Source organism: Eucyclogobius newberryi, unplaced genomic scaffold, assembly GCF_026437365.1.
Source record: "Eucyclogobius newberryi isolate DKJ021-1_F unplaced genomic scaffold, fEucNew1.0.hap1 SCAF_20, whole genome shotgun sequence".
Classification (NCBI taxonomy): domain Eukaryota; kingdom Metazoa; phylum Chordata; class Actinopteri; order Gobiiformes; family Gobiidae; genus Eucyclogobius; species Eucyclogobius newberryi.
The window spans coordinates 2,323,481-2,347,646 of NW_027315835.1; the positions used below are offsets into that span (position 1 = coordinate 2,323,481).

Consider the following 24,166-nt stretch of genomic DNA (forward strand, 5'->3'; position numbering starts at 1 on the left):
GTTGTGTTGTGTTGTGTGTTGTGTGTTGTGTGTTGTGTTGTGTGTTGTGTTGTGTGGTGTGTTGTGGTGTGTTGTGTGGTGTGTTGTGGTGTGTTGTGTTGTGTGTTGTGTGTTGTGTGTTGTGTGTTGTGTTGTGTTGTGTGTTGTGTTGTGTGTTGTGTTGTGTTGTGTGGTGTGTTGTGTGTTGTGTTGTGTTGTGTGTTGTGTTGTGTTGTGTGTTGTGTGTTGTGTTGTGTGTTGTGTTGTGTGTTGTGTTGTGTGTTGTGTTGTGTGTTGTGTGTTGTGTTGTGTTGTGTGTTGTGTTGTGTGTTGTGTTGTGTTGTGTGTTGTGTTGTGTGGTGTGTTGTGTGTTGTGTTGTGTTGTGTGTTGTGTGTTGTGTGGTGTGTTGTGTTGTGTTGTGTGTTGTGTTGTGTGTTGTGTTGTGTGTTGTGTGTTGTGTGGTGTGTTGTGTTGTGTGTTGTGTTGTGTGTTGTGTTGTGTGTTGTGTTGTGTGTTGTGTGTTGTGTTGTGTGTTGTGTGTTGTGTTGTGTGTTGTGTTGTGTGTTGTGTTGTGTGTTGTGTTGTGTTGTGTGTTGTGTGTTGTGTTGTGTGTTGTGTTGTGTGTTGTGTTGTGTGTTGTGTGGTGTGTTGTGTGTTGTGTTGTGTGTTGTGTGTTGTGTTGTGTGTTGTGTTGTGTTGTGTGTTGTGTGTTGTGTTGTGTGTTGTGTTGTGTGTTGTGTGGTGTGTTGTGTTGTGTGTTGTGTTGTGTGTTGTGTTGTGTTGTGTGTTGTGTTGTGTGTTGTGTGGTGTGTTGTGTTGTGTGTTGTGTTGTGTGTTGTGTTGTGTGTTGTGTTGTGTGTTGTGTTGTGTGTTGTGTTGTGTGTTGTGTGTTGTGTGTTGTGTTGTGTGTTGTGTTGTGTGTTGTGTGTTGTGTTGTGTGTTGTGTTGTGTGTTGTGTGTTGTGTTGTGTGTTGTGTTGTGTGTTGTGTTGTGTTGTGTGTTGTGTTGTGTGTTGTGTTGTGTGTTGTGTTGTGTGTTGTGTTGTGTGTTGTGTTGTGTGTTGTGTTGTGTGTTGTGTGTTGTGTTGTGTGTTGTGTTGTGTGTTGTGTTGTGTGTTGTGTTGTGTGTTGTGTGGTGTGTTGTGTTGTGTGTTGTGTGTTGTGTTGTGTTGTGTGTTGTGTTGTGTGTTGTGTTGTGTGTTGTGTGGTGTGTTGTGTTGTGTGTTGTGTTGTGTGTTGTGTTGTGTGTTGTGTTGTCTCTGGCCCAGAGGACGGATCTCATCACTGAAGGAACTCACTAAACACAGACATATCAACCACACATGTGTAACCATGGAGACGTGCTGCTAAATCCTCTATTATTCCTTTAACCTTGATCCGTTTAATAAGTCGTTTTTAATCGTTGTTCATGCTTAATTAAGGCTCATTAAGGTGTCGTTTGGGCACACACCTTAATGAGCCTTAATAAAGCATGAACAATCAGTGTAATTAAGCATGACTCAGGCTTAATTACACTTCATTAAGCTTATGTCAGGTTCAGGGTTAGTAATGTTAGTTTAATAGTTAGTCAGCCTGAATCTTTCTTAATAAAGCATGAACAAAGACTCAATTAAGAGCGAACAAATAGTTTCTTAAGTGTCTTCTGGCCTCGCCGCAGATCGGGCCCAAGTGGAAGGACGTGGTGTCTCGCTGCATCAAGGGACACTACCAGCCGCTGCTGCTGCTCTACGCCGACCCCCGCGGGACGCCGGTGGTACTGCAGGACAGCCCCTGCTTCAGCCCCAGCCCTCACCTGGAGCTCCACTGCAGCAGCAGGGCGGGGTACGACAGCGAGGACTCAGGTACGGCTAATGGCTAACGGTAACTGAGCAGAACTGAGCAGAACTGAGCAGGCGCTGAGCAGAACTGAGCAGAACTGAGCAGAACTGAGCAGGCGCTGAGCAGAACTGAGCAGAACTGAGCAGAACTGAGCAGGCGCTGAGCAGAACTGAGCAGAACTGAGCAGAACTGAGCAGGCGCTGAGGATGAAAACTGCTGGAGATGAAGTGTTTGTGAATGTAAAGCCTTTATGTTTGACCTTGAGAAATGTCATGGTTTTAAATCAATAAGTCGTGATTTGAGAGTTTCCCGGGCAAACGTCTGATCCAAAAGACAAAGGCAGAATATGCAGAATATAAAGATCCAAACTGTGGTTCTAAAGATGTGATTTTTGGTCATATTTTAGATTGCGACTGAAAAAAGGTTGAAAACACCGGGTTTAAACACTTTTTGAAATGATGTGTTTTGCACAGGGCGATCTGAAAACTGGAAGAGGCTTTGGCGACGCCGTTAAAAGAGAAACGTGATTGTTGATTATCCCTGAACTAGTCCAAATGTATAAAATATATGTCGACTCATCATTTTATTATCGTAGTGAGGACAAAAGAGCAGGAATTATTGAATGTGGAAGTGTCAGTTTATGTTGTCTTTTTGTCTTTGTGAGTTTGTGGCAATAGTTCACAAAGACACTAAATACTTGACTGACAGACGGTAGTTCCCAGTCGCCTTTGTGCCTCAGTCAAAGGTCTCGATGCAGTTTTGACAGGTGCGATTGTCAGGTAGTCAGCAGATGGTGTGTCGGGGCCGTTTGAGGAGAGTAACAACCCTCAGCACAACACGGTACTCGGATTATACTTCCCAGTTGTAAATTCTGCACCGAAACTGGACGCTCGGAGTGCGTTAGCGAACGCGCTGGCCGAGTTTACGGTAGAAGAAGGCGGAGCTAGGGAAACGTTCGCACACTTCCCGTTCAAACGTGGTCCGTGCGGAACCTTTACTCACCGTTGTTTCGTCCGATGACGAGATGGTTGATACAGTTGTGAGTCTGACTCCGGGCGGGGTTCACTGGGCGGGGCTTCACTGGGCGGGGCTTCACTGGGCTCTCTGCAGATGTTCCGTCAGGTAAACCGCACGAGAGAAACGAGTGTTCAAACGTTGAGACTTTTCTGACACGGCGATACCAAGAATTCACGACTTTTCTCCACTTCCTTGAGTCGATGTAAATCCCTCGACCCTCGTTCTGTCACTGGTCGAGAAGGATTCCGTTGTCGTCGTCCGGACACTGTTTTTAGAAAGCTGTACGAGTCTTTTTCTACGATGTGAGACTATTTATTGACTTGTTTGCGCTGAAACTGGAGCGTGAGGCGGATGAGTTGGGTAAACGTCGGGTCAATGATCGGCCAATCAATCGAGTCGTGCGAAATCGACAATTATCGTGCTGGTGTTTGAGTCCAGAGTCCACGTGGTTCTGAGCAGAGGGCGGAGTTTGAATATCACTTGTGTTGAACGGCACACGGAGGCGTGACTGAAAAGCCGTTTTTTACATCGAGACGGAAAATCGAGATCGCTCAATTTGTCGCCCGAATCTAAACTGGTCAACTCAGAATGACCATCGTGTACTTCCACTCAAACCGGTTGATCGACAATGTTTGTGGAGGGTTAGTAGAAGCTACTGGGTCGTGTAGTTCAGTATTACGCATTTAAAACACGTTGATGTATTCTTGACAGCGTTTAAGACTTGATTTCGCCGATTTTGAAGATAATTGCGCCTTGAACCAGCCGCTCAAAGTCCTGCAAATGTTTGAAATCGTCTTGTAAATTGAAGACGCGTCCGGGGCATTCGATCAAGTCAATGAACGTGTAAATGTTGAGCCTCGCGTGCCGTTTGGAGCCGGATCGATTGGACCTCTGCGTTTAGCATAATGATGTTAAATAAAGTGTTAATCGAGTTTGTGCAGATTGGGAATTGTATTAAGGAGTCAATAAAAGCTTTAAACGATACAAACTGTACAATCAGCTGATGCTTTTCTCTGGTTTATCACTCTGTTCAGAACGTTTTACTTTATAAACCAACGCATCTCGAGTCGTGTTATGTTCATTGACCAGGAAGTTCTACAGAGACGACAAACTTTCGCCAGATTGACGGTTTTCAGCCTTATTGCGGCAAAATGTGTCGTTCTTGTGGAAAATGAACTAAATCCATAACTTCTTTAGCCTCGGTTTAGTGCTTTCGCCCATTGGAAAACGGGCAGACGACTTGTGATTCCAGACCCAAAAAATGGCTGTGTAAATCGTGCGGTTCGGGCAAAATCGACCTCTAAAGTGCATTATACTATGTTATGTTTACGCTTTTATGTTTTTGCCTGAAATGTTCCGCAGTATGGCATTCAAACATATCTATTAAAGCTTCCAATCTCATATTTTTGAATGTTTTTGATGCCTAGAAGCTCAGAGTCGTTGGTTTGCCATTTGTGGTCTGAAAATCACAGTAAAACATTAAAAACAAAAGGCTAAAAGTGCAAAGAAACATTTTAACACAAAAAAAAAGAGATTCAATTGCTAAACGACCACGATACATTTAATGTCGTACGACAAAACATTCCAATCAAACGCAGGACAAACGCTGCAGCTTTGACCTTCACTTCATCGTCTCTTTTGCCTCAAACGTGGATCTCGTCTCTTTTTTCAGGCCGCGAGCCGTCGATCTCGTCCGACACTCGCACCGACTCGTCCACCGACAGCTGCAGCCACAGGACGTGCCGCGCCCGCCCCCTGCACCAGTCCACCGGCTCGCACCTGTCCTGCGACTCCCAGGCCACCGTGGTGTGCAACTACCGCGCCGGGACTCCCACGCAGGGCTCGGACGCTGGAGGTACGACCGCCGACCGCGTTTAAGAGCTCTACTTTTTAAATGTTTTCATCCATCTATCTGTGTATTATCTTATTTATTTTATTCATTTTATTCATTTTATTTTATTTATTGTATCTATTCTATTTATTTTATTATTATCATTATTATTCATAATTGTCCTGTTGGTTCCTCTCGTCTGTTTTTCCTCCACTGGGATTCACATTATTTATTATTATTACTATATTTATTTATTTAACTCTCCGCGTGCTAACTCTCCGCGTGCTAACTCTCCGCGTGCTAACTCTCCGCGTGCTAACTCTCCGCGTGCTAACTCTCCGCGTGCTTGTTGTCGTGGCGTTTTGCTGCATTGAATCCAAATGCAGAATGATTGCGTTCAATTACAGTAACGGTTTCAACAGCTGAGCAGAGACTGTGCAGCAGAGACTGTGCAGCAGAGACTGTGCAGCAGAGACTGTGCAGCAGAGACTGTGCAGCAGAGACTCTGCAGCAGAGAACCAGCACGAGCGAGCGCGAGAACACCTCCAACTTTCTGCAGCCCCAGTCCTCCTACTGCTGCTGCACCTCCCCCTCCTCCTCCTTCTGCACCTCCTCCTCCTCTTCCTCCTCCTCCACCTCCTCCTTCTGCACCTCCTCCTCCTTCTGCTACACCTTCTCCTCTTCCTCCTCCTCCACCTCCTCCTTCTGCACCTCCTCCTCTTTCTGCACCTCCTCCTTCAGCACCACGTTCTCCTCTTACCCCTCCTGCACCTCCTGCTGTTAGCAGCCCATCTCATGCTCAGCTGCATTGCTCATCCTCCTGCACCACCTCCTCCTCTTGTTAGTGGTCCACCTCCTCCTCATCTGCACTGCTGCCCGTCTCCTAATTGCTCCCAGAGGGATTCATTTAAAATACAAAAAGCCCCTATGCAGTAGTACTGCAGTACTATTGCAGTAGTACTGCAGTACTATTGCAGTAGTACTGCAGTACTATTGCAGTAGTACTGCAGTATTACTACCTCTGCAAATATTTGGACTTGCTGCAGCTGCTCATGTCTCATGTTTTATGTGAAGTTTTACAGTATTTGTGTTTCTTACTTTGGCTTCGAGAACCACTTTTTTGAACATATTTGTTATTTACAAGGAACTAAACCAGGACTAAAGCGGGACTCCTCCTCTGCTCCTCTTCACCTCCTCTGCTCCTCCTCACCTCCTCTGCTCCTCCTCACCTCCTCTGCTCCTCCTCTGCTCCCCCTCTGCTCCTCCTCACATCCTCTGCTCCTCCTCACCTCCTCTCCTCACCTCCTCTGCTCCTCCTCACCTCCTCTGCTCCTCCTCTTCAGACTCAGCAGTGGAGGGTCCGGCGCGGCCTCCTTCTCCTCCTCTGGGCGAGTACAAAGAGACGGCGGTTTACCTCCTCTCGTCCCGTCGCCCAAACACCTCCTCCTCCTCGCGGCCGCTCTCCTCCTCGTCCTCGTCTGGAGTCGGGGGGTGTGAGGGCGGGGCCGGGGGCCCTCACTGGGAGGATGAAAGCACCAGCAGCGAGAGCAAGTCCAGGTACAGCTCAAATATACTTTTATAATACTTTTATTTATCTCATGTTTGGGGTAGAGTATTTTGAATGATAAATAGTATTTAATGTTTTTATTGTGTAACGTGTGTTTACACTTTCTGCAGCTGAACATATATGTATATATATTATATATATATATATATATATATATATATATGCAATATTAAAGTAATAAACACGTCACAGCCCAGAGGGATTTGATCATCTTATACTTAAATACATCCATGTATATTTATGTATGTTTGTATATTTAAGTATGTATATTTAAGTAAACTTACTTATATTATAAGTTAGATTTGTCATTATTTAAAGGTGACACAATATTATACTTAAAACAAAATACATTATTATTAGTTTTTAGTGTTAAACTTTAGCATTAGATTTTTATTTTAAATGTGTTTGATGATAGAAACAAGTCGTCATGGTAACGAGCAGCAGATCTTCATTTACATCGTTTTCATTGTTACATTTTGTAATTAAAAAAAGATAATCATAAGTAGATGCAGGGAAGTGGGCGGAGACAGGGGGAAGGTGAAAGTGCTCAGACCTCGACTGCAGGACAATCAGGATATCGCCATGGCAACGCCGTGAAAAACTCTGCTTTGCTTTGATTGAACTGGTTTCGTTGTTTCGAGCGTTCGTCGAGCGTTTGTTGAGCGTTTGTCGAGCGTTCGTCGAGCTTTCGTCGAGCGTTCGTCGAGCGTTTGTCGAGCGTTTGTCGTGCGTTTGTCGAGCGTTTGTCGTGTGTTTGTCGTGCGTTTGTCGAGCGTTTGTCGTGTGTTTGTTGTGTGTTTGCTGCGGCGTTTGTCGAGCGTTTGTCGAGCGTTCGTCGAGCGTTCGTCGAGCTTTCGTCGAGCGTTCGTCGAGCGTTCGTCGAGCGTTCGTCGAGCTTTCGTCGAGCGTTTGTCGAGCGTTCGTCGAGCGTTCGTCGAGCGTTCGTCGAGCGTTTGTCGAGCGTTTGTCGAGCGTTTGTCGAGCGTTTGTCGAGCGTTTGTCGAGCGTTTGTCGTGCGTTTGTCGAGCGTTTGTCGTGTGTTTGTCGTGCGTTTGTCGAGCGTTTGTCGTGTGTTTGTCGTGTGTTTGTTGTGTGTTTGTTGTGTGTTTGCTGCGGCGTTTGTCGAGCGTTTGTCGAGCGTTCGTCGAGCGTTCGTCGAGCTTTCGTCGAGCGTTCGTCGAGCGTTCGTCGTGTGTTTGTCGTGCGTTTGTCGAGCGTTTGTCGTGTGTTTGTCGTGTGTTTGTTGTGTGTTTGCTGCGGCGTTTGTCGAGCGTTTGTCGAGCGTTCGTCGAGCGTTCGTCGAGCTTTCGTCGAGCGTTCGTCGAGCGTTCGTCGAGCGTTTGTCGAGCGTTTGTCGTGCGTTTGTCGAGCGTTTGTCGTGTGTTTGTCGTGTGTTTGTTGTGTGTTTGCTGCGGCGTTTGTCGAGCGTTTGTCGAGCGTTCGTCGAGCGTTCGTCGAGCGTTCGTCGAGCTTTCGTCGAGCGTTCGTCGAGCGTTCGTCGAGCGTTTGTCGAGCGTTCGTCGAGCGTTTGTCGAGCGTTTGTCGAGCGTTTGTCGAGCGTTTGTCGTGCGTTTGTCGAGCGTTTGTCGTGTGTTTGTCGTGCGTTTGTCGAGCGTTTGTCGTGTGTTTGTCGTGTGTTTGTTGTGTGTTTGCTGCGGCGTTTGTCGAGCGTTTGTCGAGCGTTCGTCGAGCGTTCGTCGAGCTTTCGTCGAGCGTTCGTTGAGCGTTCGTCGAGCGTTTGTCGAGCGTTTGTCGTGCGTTTGTCGAGCGTTTGTCGTGTGTTTGTCGTGTGTTTGTTGTGTGTTTGCTGCGGCGTTTGTCGAGCGTTTGTCGAGCGTTGTTGTCGTTGGAAACCGTTTCCGTTGATGAAAGAAAGTGGATTCAAACCTGGCTCTCGTTGGTGCAGTTCCTCTGGAAGTCGGTACCGTCCGACCTGGAGGCCCCGGCGAGAGGCCCTGAACATCGACAGCATCTTCAGCCGGCAGAAAGCCCCGCCCCCGGGCCCCAGCACTCCGCCCGTGCCGCCCCTCCCACCGCCGCTCCTCCTCCGCGACTCTTTCCCCGCGGCGGCTCCTCCTCCTCTTCCTCCTCCACCTCCTCCGCGGCAGGGGGCGGCGGCAGGGGCGCAGGGCAGGGACCAGGCCGAGGCGGGGCGGCGGACCATGGGACCCCCCGCCGCTCCGCCCCTGCCCCGAGGAGCCGAGCACCAGCCGCGCCTCATTCAGAGGATGGAGAGCGGCTACGAGAGCAGCGAGCGCAACAGCAGCAGCCCCGACCGGTCAGATACTTTTACTTATACTTTGTAGTACTAAGTATAATACTATACTAAGTATTTACTGTAACTCTGAGTGAAGCAGCTTCTTCTGTAAAACATGAAACTGATGCTGAGGACGATGAATAATACGGTCACATTTAGGTGCTTTTGAAAACATTGATATGAATATTAAAGCGCCCCCTGCAGGACGACTCATGGAACTGAAATTCAGTTAAGATACAGTATTCTCCCGAGTATAAGTCGCACTGGAGTATAAGTCGCACCAGCCAAAAAATGCATAAAGAGAAAAAAAAAACATATATAAGTCGCACTGGAGTATAAGTCGCACTGGAGTATAAGTCGCACTGGAGTATAAGTCGTACTGCAGTATAAGTCGCACTGGAGTATAAGTCTCATGTTTGGATGACATTGATTAGATAAAATCCAAGAGCAAGAACATCTTAAAATGCAATTCAAAATAATAACGGATTAGAGAACAAACAACGCGGTACATGACGCACAGACGCTCACGGACGCTAACAGTGGCACGTTAGCCACACCAGAGCGGCTTCACGCTCCGTCGGTACCATCGACAAGATAGAGTTACGCCAAGTATGAACCATCAATACTAGAGCACAACGACACAGTGAATAGGTGTACGTGTGCTAACGCTAACACCTTCAGCTACATGACGTATGCTAACGCTAACACCTTGAGCTACTTGACGTATGCTAACGCTAACGCCTTCAGCTACATGACGTATGCTAACGCTAATACCTTCAGCTACATGAGGTATGCTAACGCTAACACCTTCAGCTACATGACGTATGCTAACGCTAACACCTTCAGCTACATGACGTATGCTAACGCTAACACCTTCAGCTACATGACGTATGCTAACGCTAACACCTTCAGCTACATGAGGCACAGACAGAACTGTGCTAAGTGTCTGGTATGTTAGCGTAACATATGAACAGTTATTCAGAGAACTATAGCAGACTAGACTAGACTTTTTCACACTGGCCACAGCATATAGTCTGAAAAATACGGTAATTGTTTTTTCGATATCCCCCGAGACGCTTTACATAACAACAAACATGGACAAACGGAAGAGAAAGTCAATATAACACTAAATAAAGAATAGTATTATATAAAAACCGCTGTTAAACTGTATTTCTTTGCAGTTTGTTCACATTTTGTCGACTGATTCCTTTGTGGAATCATCACAGACCAGTTTGATTCTGTTGAAAGTGTCTTAACAGTAAAAGAAAACGTCTGTGCGGCGCGTGTACGACGGAACTGACCGTTTCCTGTCCCCGTTTGACCGCGACAGGGACGTGGGCCAACAGAAGCGGGCCCTCATGTCCGGACCCTCGTGGAGATCGGTGCCAAAGTCCAAAAGCAGCGGCGCCATTTTGCAGCAGCTGCACCGGGATGTTAGCGCGGCGGCAGCGAGCGCAGGTACGGAACACGACCACACCGCCAATAATCACAAACCCTCGAAATGTATTCAGAAACGCCAAATAAAACATAAATGTATGTATTTTTATTTTTGAATGCAACACCCAACAGTAACAACAGTAACAACAGTAACAACAGTAACAACAAAAACAGTAACAACAGTAACAACAGTAACACCAGTAACACCAGTAACACCAGTAACAACAAAAACAGTAACAACAGTAACAACAGTAACAAACAGTAACGACAGTAACAACAGTAACAACAGTAACAAACAGCAACAGTAACAAACAACAACAGTAACAACAATAACAACAACAACAGTAACAAACAGTAACACCAGTAACAACAGTAACAACAGTAACAAACAGCAACAGTAACAAACAACAACAGTAACAACAATAACAACAACAACAGTAACAAACAGTAACACCAGTAACAGCAGTAACAACAAAAACAGTAACTACAGTAACAACAGTAACAAACAGTAACGACAGTAACAACAGTAACAACAGTAACAAACAGCAACAGTAACAAACAACAACAGTAACAACAATAACAACAACAACAGTAACAAACAGTAACACCAGTAACAACTGTAACAACAGTAACAACAGTAACACCAGTAATAACTGTAACAGTAACAACAGTAACAACAGTAACAACAAAAACAGTAACAACAGTAACAACAGTAACAACAGTAACACCAGTAACAACAGTAACAACAGTAACAACAGTAACAACAGTAACACCAGTAGCAACAACAACAGTAACAAACAGTAGCAACAGTAACAACTGTAACAACAGTAACAACAGTAACAACAATAACAACAACAACAACAGTAACAAACAGTAGCAACAGTAACAACTGTAACAACAGTAACAACAGTAACAACAATAACAACAACAACAGTAACAAACAGTAGCAACAGTAACAACTGTAACAACAGTAACAACAGTAACACCAGTAACAACTGTAACAGTAACAACAGTAACAACAGTAACAACAAAAACAGTAACAACAGTATCAACAGTAACAACAGTAACACCAGTAACACCAGTAACAACAGTAACAACAGTAACAACAGTAACAACAGTAACAAACAGTAACAACAGTAACAAACAGTAACAACAGTAACAGTAACAACAGTAACAAACAGTAACAACAGTAACAACAAAAACAGTAACAACAGTAACAACAGTAACAACAGTAACACCAGTAACACCAGTAACACCAGTAACAACAAAAACAGTAACAACAGTAACAACAGTAACAAACAGTAACAACAAAAACAGTAACAACAGTAACAACAGTAACAACAGTAACACCAGTAACACCAGTAACAACAAAAACAGTAACAACAGTAACAACAGTAACAAACAGTAACAACAGTAACAACAAAAACAGTAACAACAGTAACAACAGTAACAACAGTAACACCAGTAACAACAAAAACAGTAACACCAGTAACAGCAGTAACAACGAAAACAGTAACAACAGTAACAACAAAAACAGTAACAACAGTAACAACAGTAACAACAAAAATAGTAACAACACTAACAACAGTAACAAACAGTAACGACAGTAACAACAGTAACAACAGTAACAAACAGCAACAGTAACAAACAACAACAGTAACAACAATAACAACAACAACAGTAACAAACAGTAGCAACAGTAACAACTGTAACAACAGTAACAACAGTAACACCAGTAATAACTGTAACAGTAACAACAGTAACAACAAAAACAGTAACACCAGTAACAACAGTAACAACAGTAACACCAGTAACAACAAAAACAGTAACAACAGTAACAACAGTAACACCAGTAACACCAGTAACAACAAAAACAGTAACAACAGTAACAACAGTAACACCAGTAACAACAAAAACAGTAACACCAGTAACAACAGTAACACCAGTAACAACAAAAACAGTAACACCAGTAACAACAGTAACAACAGTAACAACAGTAACAACAAAAACAGTAACAACAGTAACAACAGTAACAACAAAAATAGTAACAACAGTAACAACAGTGACAACAGTGACAACAGTAACAACAGTAACAAACAGCAACAGTAACAAACAACAACTGTAACAACAATAACAACAACAACAACAATAACAAACAGTAGCAACAGTAACAACAGTAACAAACAGTAACAACAATAACAACAGTAACAACAGTAACAAACAGCAACAGTAACAACAAATATAGCCGCAAGCGGCAATGATTGGCCCTCGCCACGCCGCCGCCGCCACGCCGCAAGAGGAGGGGGGCGCTAACGCGCCCCAATTGTCTTTTTATTACGCCTACTGCTGAATCTGTGACGCTGTCACATCTTCTCCCCTTTGTTTTACCATCAAAAAGCAATTTTATTTTGAATTCTTGGCAAAATGTGCGGCTTTGCCGCACAGACACCGTGACTCTTTGAATAATAATAATAATAATAACTTTTATTTATATAGCGCTTTTCAGTGACCCAAAGACGCTGAACATAATAAAAAAGGGGGGGGTATTTACAGACAGGGGGGGACAACACGTACAGAACACATTAATATACAGATAAAATGAACAAGACAGAAGAAGTAGAGAGAAAAAGATGGGGATGTAACAGGGGGTAGAAGAGTAGGCAATGGGGTAGAGGAGGCTAGGGGTAGGGGAGGTCATAGGCTTGGGTGAAGAGGTATGTTTTTAGGCGGGATTTGAATGTTGTGAGTGAGGGAGAGTGGGACAGGGGGGGGAGGGAGTTCCAGAGTCGGGGTGCTGTTCGGGAGAATGCTCTGTCGCCAAAACTTTTGAGTCGGGATGTTGGTGCAGTCAGGGTGAGAGAGGAGGAGGATCGGAGAGCTCGGGTGGGGCGGTGGGGGATGAGGAGGTCAGACAGGTAGGGGGGGGGGCAAGGTGGTGAAGAGCTTTGAAGGTGAGGAGGAGTATTTTAAAGTTTATGCGCTGCTTGATGGGGAGAGAGTGGAGAGAGCGGAGAACGGGAGTGATGTGTTCACGGGACCGGGTGTGGGTGAGGAGGCGGGTGTGGGTGAGGAGGCGGGTGTGGGTGAGGAGGCGGGTGTGGGTGAGGAGGCGGGTGTGGGTGAGGAGGCGGGTGTGGGTGAGGAGGCGGGTGTGGGTGAGGAGGCGGGTGTGGGTGAGGAGGCGGGCAGCGGAGTTTTGGACCATTTGGAGTCTATGGAGGGAATGGGAGGAGATGCCAGTGAGGAGGGAGTTGCAGTAGTCGAGGCGGGAGGAGATGAAGGCATGGATGAGGGATTCAGCAGCGGGGAGGGTGAGGCAGTGTCGGATTTTGGCGATGCGGCGGAGGTGGAAGTATGAGGTCTTGACGATTTGGCTGACATGGGGAGTGAAGGAGAGGGTGGGGTCCATGATGACACCGAGATTGCGTACCAGGGTAGAGGGGGTGATGGTCGAGGTGTCGATGCTGAGTGAAAAGGGACCAGTTTTATTGAGAGTGGATTTGGTGCCAATGAGGAGGAGCTCTGTTTTGTCACTGTTCAGTTTGAGGAAGTTGAGAGTGAGCCATGATTTTATTGTAGAGATGCAGGTTTGGATGTGGCTGAGGGGAGGGTTTTGGGTGGATTTGGTGGTGAGGTATATCTGGGTGTCGTCAGCGTAGCAGTGAAAGTCCAGGTTGAGTTGGCGGAGGATGTGACCAAGGGGGAAGATGTAGCAGATGAAGAGGAGGGGGCCGAGGACTGAGCCCTGGGGGACCCCCTGCGTTACTGGGGAGAGGGTGGATGAGTGACCGGAGAGGGAAATGAACTCTTGCCTGTTGGTGAGGTAGGATGTGAGCCAGTCAAGTGCAGAGCCCTCAACACCCAGTTGGCGCAGCCTTTGTAGGAGGATGGAATGGTTTATAGTGTCAAAGGCTGCGCTGAGGTCTAGTAGTAACAGGATGTTGAGGGCCCCGGAATCTGCAGAGGTGAGGAGATCGTTGAGTACTTTGACCAGGGCTGTTTCAGTGCTGTGAAGTGGGTGGAAGCCAGATTGGAGGGGTTCATAGAGGTTGTTTGACTGGAGATGGGTGTGAAGTTGGGCGGCGACGATGCGTTCCAGCGTTTTTGAGAGGAACGGCAGGTTGGAGATGGGGCGGTAGTTGGAGAGGTTGGCGGAGTCTAGGGTGGGTTTTTTGAGGATGGGGGTGATGGAGGCCAGTTTGTAGATGGAAGGAACATGGCCGAGGGATAAAGACTGGTTGAAGAGGGTGGTGAGATGGGGGATGAGAGCAGGGAGGCAAGCCCTGGTTAGAGTCGTTGGGAGGGGGTCGAGAGAGCAGGTGGTGGTTTTGGAAGCGGTGATGAGGTCTATGATATGAGAGGAGTTAACAGAGGAGAAGGTGGTGAGGGCAGGGAAGGGTGGGTGGTCAGGGAGAGGGGCGGGGCAGGGGTGGGGGTGGTGATGGAGTTAATGGAGACGGCAGTCATGGAGCTGTTGATTTTGGAAATTTAGTCATTGAAGGCAAGGAGGAAAGAGTTGCAGAGGTCAGGGGAGGAGGGTGGAGTGATGTCCGGTGGCTGGAGCAGCTTGTTGACGGTGGAGAACAGGGTGCGAGGGCTCCGGTGGGAGCTGTTGATGAGGGTGGAGAGGTGGGCAGATTTGGCGGCTTGGAGAGCGTCACGGTAGGAGGAGATGTGTAATTTGAAAGCTTCGGCGTGGACGGTGAGGCGGGTTCTTTTGAGGAGTCGTTCGAGTTGGCGGCCAGTCTGCTTCATGGTGCGGAGTTCAGGGGTGTACCAGGGGGCGGGGTTGATGTATGAGACAGAGGAGGTTTTCCAGGGGGCTAGGGAGTCAAGGGAGTCGGAGAGGGTGGTGTTGAGCATGACAGCATAGTCGTCGGGGGAAGAGGGGGGGGAGTCAGGGGGGAAAGCAGAGGATATGAGCTGGGAGAGCGTCAGGGGGTTGACTGACTTGATATTGCGGTAGGTGATGGTGCGTTTTTTGGGGTTGTGGGGCGAGGGTAGGGGGGCGGAGAAAAGGATTCAGAGATGATCAGAGAGTGGGAAGGGGAGGGGGTGGGGCTTAGATATGGGTAGGAGAGAGGAACAGACTAAGTCCAGAGTGTGGCCTTTGGTATGGGTGGGGAAGTCAATATGTTGGGTGAGATGGAAGCAGTCCAGGAGAGAGAGGAAGTCGGATGTCAGTGGGGCGTTAGGGCAGTCAATGTGGATGTTGAAGTCACCAGTGAGTAGGAGGCGGGTAGAGAGAGAGGATGCGATGGTGAGGAGTTCAGACAATTCAGTGAGGAAAGAGGGGTGGGGCTTTGGGGGACGATAGATCAGGATAGCGGTGATAGAGTTGGGGAGGGAGAAGGCGAGGTATTCAAATGATGAGATGGATGGAAGGTTGAGGTTCAGTTCAGTGATGGATGTAGATTTTTTATGAATAACAGCAAGACCTCCCCCACGCCCAGAGAGGCGGGGTTTGGCAGTGTAAGTGTAGTTGGAGGGAGTGGCTTGGTTGAGAGCATAGAAGTCCAGGGGCTGTTGCCATGTTTCACAGAGGAGAAGCAGATCAATGTTATTGTCCAGTAGCAGTTCAGATATAACAGGTGATTTGTTGGAGAGGGAGCGGCAGTTCAGCAGTGCAAGGGAGATGGATGGGGTCGCGGAGATGGATGGGGGCACAGGGGTGGGGGGGCGGAGGTTGCTGAGGTTGGCAGTGCGGCAGCTGGGGGTGACGGGGGGGCGAAAACTAGTCCAGAGTGAGGGGATAGGTGAGCCGTCGTTGGAGTGTTGGTTATGGGAGAGACCAGAGCCCCGGTGGATGTAGCGGGGCCGGCGAAGGATCCCAGCTGAGCTAGCTGCAGAGGCAGCAGCAGCTGGGAGACGGTGGTTATGGTTGAGGAGGTGAAGGTCAGCAGCGGTGTAGGTGAGTAGGCGAGAAGTTGGTGGAGCGGTGGCCTGGAGGCGTGGGAGTGATAGTCCGAGGAGGAGATGGAACGTAGCAGCAGATGAGAGTAATCCAGTTAGAATGTTGGCGGTGGCTAGAGGCTGGTTAACTAGAAGCTGGTTAACTAGAAGCTGGTTAACTAGAAGCTGGTGGGCAGAGAGTTGTGAAAAAGCAGCAGTGGGCCGGGTGTTGAAGCTGGTGGAGTGAGTGGCGTTGGTTGCCCCAGACCTTGTCTGCACGGCAGGGAGGCCCCGCGATACCATGACGGACCTCAGCAGGTGTTAAGCCAGCTGTTAGCTGGCGGCTAGGGCAGTAGATAGTCCAGGAGTGAGGGAGGAGATGAGCGATGGACGGTGCAGTAATGTCCGATGAAGTGAAGGAACAGGGATGTAGACAGAAGACAACACAGAGACGCGGGAACAAAACAAAACAATGGAAACAACTAACAAAACAAAGACGTTGGGACAGAAGCGGCAGTCCACATACCAGACGCCGGCGTTGCTCTAGCCCAATCAAGACGCATTTGAGTCCAGTTTTGTGACCAGATCGCCCCCGTCTGTGGAGCGGGGAAAGCAGAGAAACGGGGCTGTACCTTGGTTGTGTGGGGCTGCTTTTCTCCGGGTGGAGCCGGTGCCCCGCTCTCCGTGTCTGCTCCTGTGGCGGGCTGGGGCCACACCTTCGCCCAGGTACAGACCTCCGGGGCGGCGGGTGCGGGAGCGCGGAGCCGGTGTTTGGGCGTGGAAACGCCGGTGCAGCGGAGGAGAAGCGGAGCCGCGTGCGGCTCGTTGTGGTGCGTGCCGCTCCTGAATAAAAATGTGTATAACTTTTACCCCTGAAGATGAGTCTCACCAAATTTCAGGTTAATAGGGCTGACGCCCTAAGAGGAGTTTGTGAAAGTCTAAAGTGTAAAGATGTTCTGGCGATTTCCCCATTGGAATAACATGGGAGGGTTCGGTCATCGTTACGGCAAAGCCATAACAATTATGACATGGGTCTCGTTGACTTTTTTGATGGGGCCAAAATTGAGTTGTGTTTCAAATTTCATATAATTTCGCAAAACTAAATATTTAACCTCCATATAAAATCTGTAGGGGGCGCTATGGCTCCAAATTAATTTATTTCACTTCAAGTAGGTTTAGGGCAAAGAGTTTAACAACTGATTCTAATTTGACGCAATTCGGACTTTATCTGCGCAAACGGCAGAAATGTTAAATTTGGGAGATTTCTGAAATTCTAGCTACAGTTTGAGGCTTCACTGCACAGAGACCGTGACAGGGTCAATGTCCCACTGCATTTTCACCAAATTTCGGCTTTTTAGGGCCAACGCCCTGAGAGGAGTTTGTAAAAGTACGACGTTTGGAAAAACTCCGAAGTCATGTTTAGCCATTTTTGAAGCAATATGGCCGACATTTGGTTGGGCGGACTGCGTTGCCGTAATAAGAAGAAGAAGAAGAAGAAGAAGAAGAAGAAGAAGAAGAAGAAGAAGAAGAAAGAATTAAAGCCGCAAGCGGCATCCAACGGCCCTCGCGGGCCGCCGGCCTTCCGACTCTGCTCTCTGCATTTTACAGAGATGGCGCTAACGCAATTGTCTAAGAACTAAGACAGTGACACATTGTACATGTTCAATGCTGTGCTTAACCAGTGCAAATGAACACAAATGTCGGTCGAATGTGCAGCTCCAGCGCACAGAGACCGTGACACTTGGAATAAAAACATGGATAAGTTTTGATGCTCCGCTTGTGTAGATGATTTTCCCCAAATATGTGCTTGATCGAGCTATTGCCCACAGAGGAGTTCATTAAAGTGTGAAGCATAAATTTGAACATCTCAAGGATTTGGCGTTTTTCCCATTTGTGACATATATTTGCGGCTCTACCGCACAGAGACCGTACCACTTAAAATCTAAATATGGATAACTTTTGATGCCCCGTTTGTGTAGATGATTCTCCCCAAATATGAACTTGATCGGGCTTTTGCCCTAGGAGGAGTTTGTTAAAGTGTGAAGCGTAAAAATGTGGTCATTTTAGAGATTTTGCGGTTTCCCCATAAGGATAACATGGGATGTTTCTGTCATCGCTACGGCTACGCTTTACCAAATATGACTTTGGCTCCCATACTTTTAATTTGGGGATGGCAAATGAGAATTGTGTGCAAAATGTCATGTCATTTGGAAAAAACTCTTGTTTATAGGCCACTCTGAAGGCCAAATAGTCCAAATTCTGCGAAAAGTTTGCGGCTCAGCTGCACAGAGACCGTAAATGTTATCCATAAAATTTGAATAACTTTAGATGCCCCACTTGTCTAGAGGAGGTACACCGATTTTGAGATCGGTGGGCCAAACGCACTAGGAGGAGTTTGTTAAAGTGTGAAGCATAAATGTGAACATTTCAAGGATTTGGCGTTTTTCCCATTTGTGACAGTATATTTGCAGCTCCACAGCACAGAGACCGTACCACTTAAAATCAAAATATGGATAACTTTTGATGCCCCGTTTGTGTAGATGATTTCCCCAAATATGAACTTGATCGAGCTATCGCCCTGGGAGGAGTTCGTTAAAGTGTGAAGCGTAAAAATGTGGTAATTTTAGAGATTTCGCTGTTTTCCCATTTGTGACATATTTGCGGGTCCGCCACACAGAGACCGTAGCACTTAGAATCAAAATATGGATAACTTTTGATGCCCCGCTTGAGGAGATGATATTTCCCAAAGTAAAGCTTGATCGAGCTATTGCCCACGGAGGAGTTTGTTAAAGTGTGAAGCGTAAAAATGTGGTGATTTGAGCGATTCTGCAATTTTCCCATAAGGATAACATGGGATGTTTCTGTCATCGCTACGGTTATGCCGTACAAAATATGACTTTGGCTCTCATACTTTTATGATCAGGATGGCAAATTAGAATTTTGTGCAAAATATCATGTCATTTGGAAAAACTCTATTGTTTATAGGTCACTCTGAAGGCCAAATAGTCAGAATTCTGGGAAACGTTTGCGGCTCCGTCGCACAGAGACCGTAAAAGCTATCCTTAAAATTTGGATAACTTTAGATGCCCCACTTGTCTAGAGGACGTACACCGATTTTGAGGTTGGTGGGCAAAACGCACTAGGAGGAGTTCGTTGAAGTGTAAAACATAAAAATGTGGTAATTTGAGAGATTTAGCGATTTTCCCATAGGGATAACATGGGAGGTTTCTGTCATCGCTACGACTACACCGTAAAAATTTTGGCATTTTTGTGATTGGCTTTTGTGATCGGGACGGCAAAATATAATTTTGGGTAAAGTTTAGACAATTTTGGTAAAACTAATTTTTGACCTTCAATGTTAATTTAAAGGTCACTCTGTAGGGGGCGCTATCGCGGCCATTTCAATTTTGTCAGCCTAAACTGGTCCAAACAAGAAAGTTTAACAACTGATTCAAATTTGGTCCTAATCGGACTGGTTTTGATCAATTGGGAGCAATTTTTAGATCTGCAATATTCCAAAATAAGTTGTCCAACTTTGCGACTGCGCCGCACACAGACCGTAAAAGGTATCTCAAAAAATTGGATAACTTTAGATGCCCCACTTGTCCAGAGGACGTCCGCCGATTTTGAAGTCGGTGGGCAAAACGCCCTAGGAGGAGTTCGTCAAAGTTTGACGTGAACAAAAGGGCTAACTCAGCTTGTTTTCATTTTCAAAAGAAGATGGCGGCCATAGGGTAAGTCTGGGGGCGTGGCCACAGTAATATTTTTTTTTTGTCCTCACGAGAGGAATGCGTGTCCCGAATTTCGTAGCTTTACGCCAAAGTTGACCTCGGGGCGTCTCCCATAGGCGCAATGTATTTGTAACTTTTGTCGGTGGCGCTGTCGCGCCATTTTTTAACGAAAAAAAAAAATTGCCCAAATGGCCGATTCTGAATTTTGGGCAAAGTTTGGTGAGTTTTTGAGCACGTTCAGGGGGTCAAATTAGAGCTCAAAGCGCAGAAGAATATTTCTGTCATAGCAGGAGTAAGTATGCATGATCCATGCCTTCGGCATGGGCTAATTCACTGTACTTGCCAGGGGCGACGGGGCACCAAACAGGCGACGGGGCACCAAACAGGCGACGGGGCACCAAACAGGCGACGGGGCACCAAACAGGCGACGGGGCACCAAACATGCGGGCGCAGTTGCAACGCTGCCTTCGGCAGCGTTGCGGGAGCAATAGGCCCTCCGCCCTGCTGGGGCTCGGGCCTAATAATAATATTTTTAGCAAAAACAATATAGCCGTTTCCACTATAACAACAAATGATACATCGTTTGAAAGCTCTAAGCCTTCCCCATGCCGCCATGGGGTGGAATCATCATTACGAGCGCTTACGCGCTCGTCACTCCCTATTCCGTCGGGATGCCCCGCCCACTCCCCATAGACTTCCATTGATTTGAGCAGATACAAGCATGGCCCATGCCTGCGGCATGGATTCTCGCGTACAGGACGATGCCAGGAGGGTTTTTGGAGGAATGCAGCGCTTCGCGCTGCTGTTGTCAACAATGAGTGAATGGCCCATGCCTTCGGCATGGGCTAGTTCACTGTACTTGCCAGGGGCGACGGGGCACCAAACATGCGGGCGCAGACAGTTGCAACGCTGCCTTCGGCAGCGTTGCGGGAGCAATAGGCCCTCCGCCCTGCTGGGGCTCGGGCCTAATAATTCAGATTTTCACAAATAATACATGTATATTCTCCCTTTAAACTCTTCCAGTCACAACATTTAAAAAATAATAAAAAAATCATTTCATGAGTCGACAACTGAAATAAACACAGCTAATTTTTATGTTTTATTTTATGTTTTGAAGTTATATTTTTGTGTATAACGTGGCATGTTGTTATCTCAGATCTCGCTAAAGGATTTTTGACTTTGTGTTTTTAAATGGGAATTTTCAACAGATTTTTTTCTTCTACAATTTAACACAAAACACAATAATGGGCGACACGGCCTTATTTTATACCATTTTAAGTTATGATTTACAATAATGTGGGTAAGATTAATCACAATTAAATCAAAACCACAATTTGTCAGCTCGTAGGCCTATTTCAGTCTTTTTTTCAGTCGATTCGGATTGTTTTTTTTATTTTTGTTTGTTTGTGTGTGTGTTTTTTATTGAAATGTATTGGTATTGTTTTGTTGTGTGTGTTTTTATTATTAATTTTAAGACATAAAGAACACAAAATGCAGGACGTGACCCAAGATCAGAAAACAACACATAAATAAACACAAGTAGCACAACAGGGACAAACACAAACAACGACAAATCACAAAATCAACTTCAACGAGTCCAAAATCAAGTCAATTTGACCATTTTCAAATTTGAATGTGATTTTTTTCTTCACGTCTAGAATCTCACGTCAAACTATGAATCACAAACATAATCACAATTAGCCATTTCCCCAAATGTTTTACCCGTACGTGGGCCTCTCGTGTCGTTGCCATGAACAACCGCAGCTCGCGTAAACGCTCTAAGTCAGGCGTGTCCAAACTACGGCCCGGGGGCCGAATGCGGCCCTCAGACCAGTTTTTGTCGGGCCTTCCACTTCCTGCTAAGTTGGTCCAAACAACACAAAGTTTTACCTGTTTCTGTCAAATTGTAAAAATTCAAGCATTTTGATGTTATAGCGACCTAATGTTAATGTTCTAAGTCTTATTAAAGTTGTGGAGACATCGTAACTACGTCAAATGCAACATTTCGAATGATTCACGTTGTCATTCTCGGGTTGTTCGTGGCCCTCTGCTTCGTATAAGTTTCAAAATGCGGTGAAAAAAGTTTGGACCCCCTGAGCCGCCCGGATCAGAAAACGATCCCGGCGACGGCGCCTGACCTGTCCTTCCCCCGCCTCAGGCCCGGGTCGCAGCGAGCTGGACGAGCTGCAGGAGGAGGTGGTGAGGCGGGCGCGGCAGCAGGAGCAGCAGCGGCGCCGGGAGGCCGAGCGGGAGGCCGCCCGGGGATTCAACCCCAAACCCAGCAAGTACCTGGACCTGGACCAGCTGCAGCACCAGGGTACTCGCCAAACACTCGCCAACACTCGCCACACACTCGCCAACACTCGCCACACACTCGCCAACACTTGCCAAACACTCGCCAAACACTCACCACACACTCGCCAAACACTCGCCACACACTCGCCAAACACTCACCACACACTCGCCAAACACTCGCCAAACACTCGCCACACACTCGCCAAACACTCGCCACACACTCGCCAAACACTCGCCAAACACTCGCCAAACACTCGCCACACACTCGCCAAACACTCGCCACACACTCGCCAAACACTCGCCAAACACTCGCCAAACACTCGCCAAACACTCGCCAAACACTCGCCACACACTCGCCAAACACTCGCCACACACTCGCCACACACTCGCCACACACTCGCCACACACTCGCCAAACACTCGCCACACACTCGCCACACACTCACCACACACTCGCCACACACTCGCCACACACTCGCCAACACTCGCCAAACACTCGCCACACACTCGCCACACACCGTTATCACCCTCATCACCGTTATTCGCTCGTCCTTTTGTCCTTTTGTCCTGTTGTCTCCATGTCTGAACCTTCTCACGTCTGTTGTAAAAAGGGTTTTTCCTTGTCGTGTTTGTGACGCCGATTTGAGTTCATTTCGTTGCCAGGGATACAGAAAACGCACAAATTCTTTGCGTGGGATTCAATGCGTTTATTTGTCATTTTGAGCCAAATCAAGCTCCTCCCACCTCAGATCGACAGCGTTTTTGCAGTTCTCGCGACACCTTTTGTCTTCCCGACTGACCGTGCTTGTCCCCGATTGGCTCATCCACCTGTCGGTCACGCCCACCTGACAAGACAGTAGTGACCAGTAAATATTGTGCTCAAATCGCTAAATCGCTCAAAGTCGCTGCTAAAATGTGTTTGTAAAGAGTTTGGAAACGCCACTCACTCTTCTATTGGACACTATTATTACTCTTTTAATTCATATTATTAGTTTTTTGATGTTATTACTCGGGCAAAACGAACAAATTGAGCGCTAAAGACGCCGATAATTGAAGCCACAGCTGATCCGAATGCGATCTCTGCGGGTTTTTAAAATTTTGAATCCGGCCGGTGACTCGACACAGTTTGAAATGTTTTTTCAGACTTTCCCACAAAGACAAACGCTGAGGTCGCTTCCTGCTGCGGCCGGACTCCAGGTCAGAGCAGCTTTTGTTTATTTAGCAAAAAGGTTTTGTGTTTCCGGCTCACGTTTCACTTGGAAATATCAAAACGGTGCAAAGTGACTTTGCAGCTGGAGAACGGACCTGAGTTTTGTCACGGGGCTGATTTTAAACAGTTTAAATTGTTTTCTACTTATTATTATTATTATTATTATTATTATCACTGTGTTTGATGAGGAGAAACTGGTAAAAAACAGTAAACTGAGAGAAAGACAGGAAGTAGTTTTACAAAATACAATGTCAGGAGGTCGAAACATATCGCTGTATTAAATATCACTGTATATATATACACTATATATATATATATATATATATAATGTGTATATATATATATATGTGTGTGTGTGTGTTTGTGTGTGTGTGTGTGTGTGTCTGTGTGTGTGTGTCTGTGTGTGTGTATGTGTCTGTGTGTGTGTGTCTGTGTGTGTGTGTCTGTGTGTGTGTGTGTCTGTGTGTGTCTGTGTGTGTGTGTATGTGTCTGTGTGTGTGTGTCTGTGTCTGTGTGTGTCTGTGTGTGTCTGTGTGTGTGTGTGTGTGTCTGTGTGTGTGTGTCTGTGTGTGTGTGTGTGTGTGTGTGTCTGTGTGTGTGTGTGTGTGTCTGTGTGTTTGTGTGTGTCTGTGTGTCTGTGTCTGTCTGTGGGTGTGTGTGTGTATGTGTCTGTGTGTATGTGTCTGTGTGTGTGTGTCTGTGTGTGTGTGTGTGTGTGTGTCTGTGTGTGTGTGTCTGTGTGTTTGTGTGTGTGTGTGTGTATGTGTGTGTCTGTGTGTCTGTGTCTGTCTGTGTGTGTGTGTGTGTCTGTCTGTGGGTGTGTGTGTGTCTGTGTCTGTCTGTGGGTGTGTGTGTGTGTGTGTCTGTCTGTGGGTGTGTGTGTGTGTGTGTATAAACCGGGTGTGAGCAGGTTCTCGCCGCTCAGACTTAAACCTGCGTCAGGGATTACGCGCCGCGTCCTGCCCCGGCGAGTACGGCCAACCTTGACAGAGCAGAGGACGCGGAGAGAGCAGATGGCTTCACTATCGGAGGCCTTTTTGCTTTTTTTCTCTTTTTTTTCTCTCTCTCTTTTCTTGTTTTTTCTTCTCTTTTTCCTTCTTTTTTTCCTCTTTTTTCCTTTTTTCCCTCTGTTT

The 24,166-nt window shown here is 46.7% G+C and overlaps 1 protein-coding gene across 1 annotated transcript in view; it reads left to right on the forward strand.

The window, feature by feature from the left end:
* The first annotated feature begins 1,301 nt into the window (after positions 1-1,301).
* The window catches only part of LOC140369451 (uncharacterized), a 48,964-nt gene continuing 26,099 nt past the window's right edge, over positions 1,302-24,166 (forward strand). The window contains exons 1-7 of the mRNA XM_072456797.1: positions 1,302-1,319; positions 1,637-1,820; positions 4,487-4,669; positions 5,989-6,202; positions 8,119-8,490; positions 9,800-9,927; positions 21,688-21,846. Of these exons, the coding sequence (XP_072312898.1) occupies positions 1,302-1,319; positions 1,637-1,820; positions 4,487-4,669; positions 5,989-6,202; positions 8,119-8,490; positions 9,800-9,927; positions 21,688-21,846 (1,258 nt within the window). The remainder of the gene's footprint in view (positions 1,320-1,636; positions 1,821-4,486; positions 4,670-5,988; positions 6,203-8,118; positions 8,491-9,799; positions 9,928-21,687; positions 21,847-24,166) is intronic.